The sequence below is a fragment of the Brassica napus genome, chromosome C3, assembly GCF_020379485.1.
Source record: "Brassica napus cultivar Da-Ae chromosome C3, Da-Ae, whole genome shotgun sequence".
Classification (NCBI taxonomy): Eukaryota; Viridiplantae; Streptophyta; class Magnoliopsida; order Brassicales; family Brassicaceae; genus Brassica; species Brassica napus.
Window position 1 is genome coordinate 51,925,721 of NC_063446.1, and position 6,134 is coordinate 51,931,854.

At 43.9% G+C, this 6,134-nt stretch overlaps 1 protein-coding gene across 1 annotated transcript; it reads right to left on the reverse strand.

The window, feature by feature from the left end:
* Positions 1-3,515: 3,515 nt before the first annotated feature.
* Positions 3,516-4,313, reverse strand: LOC125583162. Its single transcript, XM_048749759.1, has one exon. It carries the CDS (start codon positions 4,311-4,313, stop codon positions 3,516-3,518), a length of 798 nt encoding a protein of 265 aa, XP_048605716.1.
* Positions 4,314-6,134: the final 1,821 nt, after the last annotated feature.

A 6,134-nucleotide genomic window follows, 5' to 3' on the forward strand; every position in this document is an offset into this window, starting at 1 on the left:
TTTAAGCCCGCTGTGTTTTACTCGTAAAATGCTGCATGTAAGGATAATTCGTAACAGAGCTCCTATAGCTACACGGAACATCCTCAAATAGTCACGAAAGAAATCTCGGAAGGCCAACACCACACAAAGCACGGTATAGGAGGATGCCTCTTTCCGGGGACAAATTTACGCGATCCCTTGGTCCTAACTCCTAGATCGCAAATCAAATCCAAACAGGAACAACAATTCTGGCTGCGAACATCCGTAGTCAAACTAGAATGCTTCCCAAACGCAGGGCTAAGACTAATCCCTGGCAACATCGCGAAACATCTTCAAGCCCGCGAACATTTCAAGCACGAAACGCGGCATACGAAAGAATAACAAATCTTCAGCATCGCGAGACGTCGCAGACGCCTGAAGATTCGTTCTTCGACAAAATTTCCTTCCTCGATAAAAACACTTTCTTGGAAGACCAGACAGTCGTACGCACTAACATCTTCTCAAAACATATCCTTCGCGAAGACTCGAAACGGTAATTTTAACCATTAAGTTTGTTGCTGATCACAACAAACTCTTAACGTCCTAAACAGACTTAGCCATCTCGTAGAGATGACTCTCGTACATCCGACACAAGGATAATAGCACTATAAAAGAAACCCAAAAATTTTGGTCAGCACTTCCAGGAGGCTTAAAAATTGTCCTTGGAGAGATGCTCGGTTCCAACCATACAAGTCGTATAAGCCGAGAACCTATCGCGGACTTTAAATCGGTATGGAGTCAGGATGAAACTGAAACGGGATACGTAAGTCGAATTAGTCATCGCACCCTCTAAAACCAGGAGTAAACCTAGGTCTTGCCCTAAACCCAGCTCACTGGTCTCTAACATCTCTAGGCATAGTATCAAAAACCTTGATACGAGATCCCAAAATTTGTCTCTTTGCCAATATTCGAGCTTCTTCAGAAATCCCGCAGGTTTACACACTGCGGAAAACTCTCGAAATAGATCACGGATATAGCAGTTCACACTGAGTTAGATTACGAGATGACAACTCGTAGTCTTCCTTCTACACCCATATAAAATGCCATCGGTAGCAACACGCCTGATAACCTCTACATAAAAACCAGACCGTAAAGGTCTCGCTGGAAAACTAGTCATACAAACCTTAACTGCAAGACGAACTACGAAAGGCTTGATCCCTTCAACAAGGGTACGTAGGCAGCCGTCATAAAGCGTAGCCCCAATCTTATCTCGTCTACCCTTCGATGCTGTCTCCCGAAGACCATAGCGAACCCATTTCATGTTTTCCCCCATTCGAAGTCATCAATCAAACTTTACGATAAAAACCGCGGAAAGTTCATTTTTATCGAAATAAGTCGTAATAAACGCTTCAAGTCGAAAGACGGCCCAAAGGGACCTAAGGCATGACTCGAAGCCCACCTTCCGATTTCTTAACCAGCAGCCCGTAAACCGTGGGACGGTTAACGCTTGGTTCGCAAGGAAAGATAAATGTCAAGTTTCCGCAGATAAATACGAAATTTTGAAGATAATTACTAAGATCGGGAAAAATGGAATATCTCCATTTTTAGGCTATGACGGCTTAAGGTCAGAAGAGGAAAAGCGTAAACCGACCTAGGAGCGAGTATATAAGGAGTCCTAGGCGAGAGGCATGTGGGACAACTTTTTAGACTCATAACTCTCGGCACTTAGAAACTCTGAGGCATTATTCTCGACATGCTCTGTTTCCATGACTGGCACCCGATTACCAGACGAACGTGCACAAGCAGTTCGATCTCTTGGTTCACTCTTGAACTACGTTCGGCTTGATCCTCGAAAGGGGTACGTAGGCAGCCTTTCATAAGGTTCTGTCCGAAATCAATCAAAAACCTTTTTTGTATTTTCTTCATTTTTTGTTATCGAGCTGCGAGTCAACTAGGTTTGAGCTTTTAGGCCGCTAGAACTAGGTAACTCGCTGACAGCCTTTGCGGCCAAAGCTTTTAAGATCTCTTGTAATGATCGCAATGCTCTCACGCGGACTCGAAATAAGATCTACTGTTTTCTATAAACTCGTTTGTTATCTTTTCATGATTTCCGCATATATTTGGTCACTTGCCGTTGGCTCTCACAGAGATCCAGGACCTCTGGGAAATTAGGGTTTTCCTAGTTTCCTAATTTAAACGTAAATCGACAGTGCAAAATTTGGTTCCCACATGCTCCTGTTTTGATGAGCGGAACAATTTTAATAAACTCCAGTGGAATTCTGACCTTGACGGAAAATATTTCCCAAGCCTCCAGCTTCCTCAAAAAAATCCATAATACCGAAATTAGGGTTTTTGCCCAATTTTGGGTTTTCCCGTCGTGCTTTGATCCCGTCGTATTAACTTCCCGTCCTGCTTGACTCCCGTCCTGCTTCCGACTTATGATGTCTCTGAATTAATATTCCGCTGATACGATGTTTTGCGGATTACTTCGTGCTGAAGAAACACTGTGCTTCGGAAACGTCGTGCTTCCAAAAATGTTTTGCTTCAAAAAATGTTTTGCTTCCAAAACGTCCATCTGATCAATCTAAGACATCTTCTAACTATGGTCGAGCAACTTACTCGACTCATAGTTCACTCACAATCAATTCTTCAACCACCTCGTTCTTCGAAATTTCCCGATTGATCTTTATCGTCCGCGATTCGACCACCAAGTTGATGTTCGACCAATCTTCCGTCTCGACCATTCTTATACCAAAGGGCGGGTTATCACATTCTCCCCCCCCCCCCTTAATATAATTCGTCCTCGAATTCTTAGTTGCGCAATTACTCATCTTCACGCTGTACTCCTCCTTGATATGTTGTGATGGCGATCACTTCATGGATAACTTCGTCTGGATGTGTTTCTCCGTCTGTTCTCGTTTGATATCTCCTTTCAATTTCTTTGGTCTCCATACAGACTTCTGATTCTTAACTCGCTATACCTTGATACAGCTCAAGGTATTCTCCTTGGTCTTGAAGCCTTCTCTTAACTCCTTGCTTCCCATGGTTCACTCATTTTCAACTGATCTCCAAATCTCTTCACTTTGTCTACTACTTTCCCTTGAGTGTCCTCCTCAAGCTCCATAGTTGTCTTCACATCTCTTCAGTCTCATTGAGTCGTCTTCCTACTTTTACTCTGCTGTACCATACTCGTACTTAGCCACTTCTTCAATATTGATGATCACATTTTCTATATCTATCATGTCGTTTTGATAGATATCTCCTCAGAACCAAACATGTACCCAACATAGCCACCAAATCATACATGTCATGGATAGATCCGCTCAGGAGATCCAACAATCATAGCACTGCTGATCCAACAATCAATCTTCAAGGGTTTTGTCTTCGGGGGTCATTACCTGCCACAACATTCCTACACACAACAAGAACACAAACCACAAGTTCTCGTGCAATAGCACCGAACGGCAATTAAAACCAATTTCCCCAACACTTCACAACCAATCAGGAAATACACATTCAAACCTTGTAGGCCTGAAGGTTAAGATTTTTCTAAAGATCTAGATCCTATTCCTTCTCTTTCTCGGGGGTCTGTCTTCCAGTAGGGCAAGTGGGGGATGTTCTTCGGCTAATGCTGCTTGCTCTGCCACGCAGTGTCGAGCAATGTGACCAACCTCTCCACAATAAAAACATCCTTGGTTTCCATTCCAAGATTTTGAGTCATGGCTTCTTTTCCTGGATAGGTCTAGCTTACTGGAATCCTTGAACTGAACTATCTGTTTTCCCTTCTGGCCACTAACGCCTTTTCTTTTTGATTCATTCTTGGCTTCTACTGCTACCGCAACTTCCACATTTACGGCCCTCTCGACTAAGTCTGTGAGATTTCTATAGTTGCATGCCGCGAGTCTGCTACCTAGTTCAGATTGCAATCCAAACATGAAGTTTCGGATCATTGTTGCTTCGTCCTCCGGGCCGTTAAATACATAGCGACGAAGACTTGTGAATCCTGCTTCATACTCCCGTATTGTCCTATCCCCTTGGGTAAGATTGATGAACTGCCTCTCCAATCGATGTCTTGCCTCGGGTGGAAAGTACTTCCTTCTGAACTCCTTCTGAAATACATCCCAAGATGTAATATGATTTCCATGTTGACATTCCACGCTTTCCCACCAGTTACGAGCATCTCCTTGTGGATAGTAAACCGCCACTCTCTTCTTGTATTTGTCTGGACAGATCATTGCTTCAAAGTTTGTCTCCATCATGTGCATCCACTCTTCTGCCTCAAACGTGTTGATTCCTCCTTTGAACTTATACGTGTCCAAACACTTTATCGTCTTTAAGATATTCAGATACTCCATGTTTAAGGATTCCTCAGGTTGTGCATTCCTTGAAACTTGTCGTAGAATTTGAGTAAACAAATCTACTATACTTCCCGGTGGAATTTCAGCCTCTTGATTCTTTCTTCGTCTTGGTTGTTCATTTGAACATGAACTCGCTGGCAATGGTGATTGACTAAGTCCCCGACTTGTTGAAAACAGATTTCCATAACGTTGACTCATATCTCGGTGATCCATTCTGACCCCAGTAGAAAACCCTTGTTCTGAATCCCCATATGCTCGACCATCCCCACTGCCTACCTTGACTTGCACCCCGATTATCCATCTACAACCAACGAAAAGGTAAATCCTATATTTCTTACCCAGAATTGCTGGACGTGACCAGAATACTCTAGATGACTTTCAAATCCTTTCTGACTTGATTAAATATTTGAAAACCGATTAAAACGCAGTTTCTGGAAGCATGGACGAACCATGCTCTGATACCACCTCTGCAACACCCCCGAACCGTCATAGGCATAGGTCGACCCACCGGCCAACAATAAAACAAGAACATGACCGACGGATGACCCACACCAAGGGTTGGAGATGAAAGGCCAAACGGCCAGCCAACAATCAAACAAGAACATGACTGACCGTCCAACCCAACACCACGGTCCAGAAGCGCTACATGACAGGCTAGGGACGATCCAGTGAGAGTCATAAAATTTACTCTACAACCTAGACCAGTTCGTCTGCTAACACGTCCCGCTAACTCAAGGCTTAAGGCTTTGCAACCTACACCCGAAGTTAGCGGTTCCGTTAGATCGAGGCCTAAGACTTCTCAACCCGTACCATGACCTAACGCTGTGTTGGTTTGGACTAAACCAATATCATATTGGACCCGTTGATTTTTAAATTCAATTCTAATTCTTTTAAGATCATTTAAACATTTTAGGGATCCCAAACCCAAATAAAACGCAACATAAACATAAATTGTTTTAAGAATCAAACTGTAGCCAAATGCACTGCAAATCTACTCTGGTGGCCTATGCGTCCAATCCTCTACAACCTGGTCTCCTGCAAAAAGGACAACGAGAGTTGGGTGAGTAACGTAAGGTCACTCAGTGAGCTAGCTACCTCTACCCAAAACCTAGTAGCTAGCCCCGACAACCCAAAATAACAAACAATCTAGCCTAAGCGCAATAAACAAAGCTTAAGGCTAATCCCCGAAACAACACCGACTAAGGTATGCTCATCCTTAATCTAATAATAATAACCTTGGCCACACGGCCAACTACTAAAACGGATCCCTAACAATTCTATAAATCATGACTCAATCAGAGATAACACCGTATCTCGGTGCTAATACTGACTCGAGGGTTCCATAACCCCCAACACAACACAATAAGACTAACTCGACACAATAAACTAAGACGACACAACACTCTAATTTGGGCCCTGGTGACTTCGTGTACATCCTCTCTATCGGCAATATCCTATCTTCCTACCACAGAGGCCAGAAGAAGGAACTTTCGACCGACCGCGGCCCACAGTCCTTCGGGTCACCGCGCGACAGCCCACAGTCCTTCGGGTCACTACCACATTACACCGTCGTGTAACACTCAGCCATAGGACATGACCCCGTTCGTCTTAGTCTTCCCGATCCAGCGAATAAGGGGTTTCCTTGAACCCGCTGGGTACGAGGGTGAGGAAACACTAGTCCACCCCAAAACATGCCTAGCATGGGCAGGTTTCGCACCTGCTGTCGGCATAACACACACTCTACACAATTATCCCTAGGAAAGACCTAAGGGACAAGACTCCTATCCAAAACTAAACAATACTTAGGAGTCTACGACA

What these genes read in the sequence shown, in the direction of transcription:
- LOC125583162 (XM_048749759.1), bottom strand. Translation starts at nt 4,313, where the DNA reads ATGGAGTATCTGAATATCTTAAAGACGATAAAGTGTTTGGACACGTAT.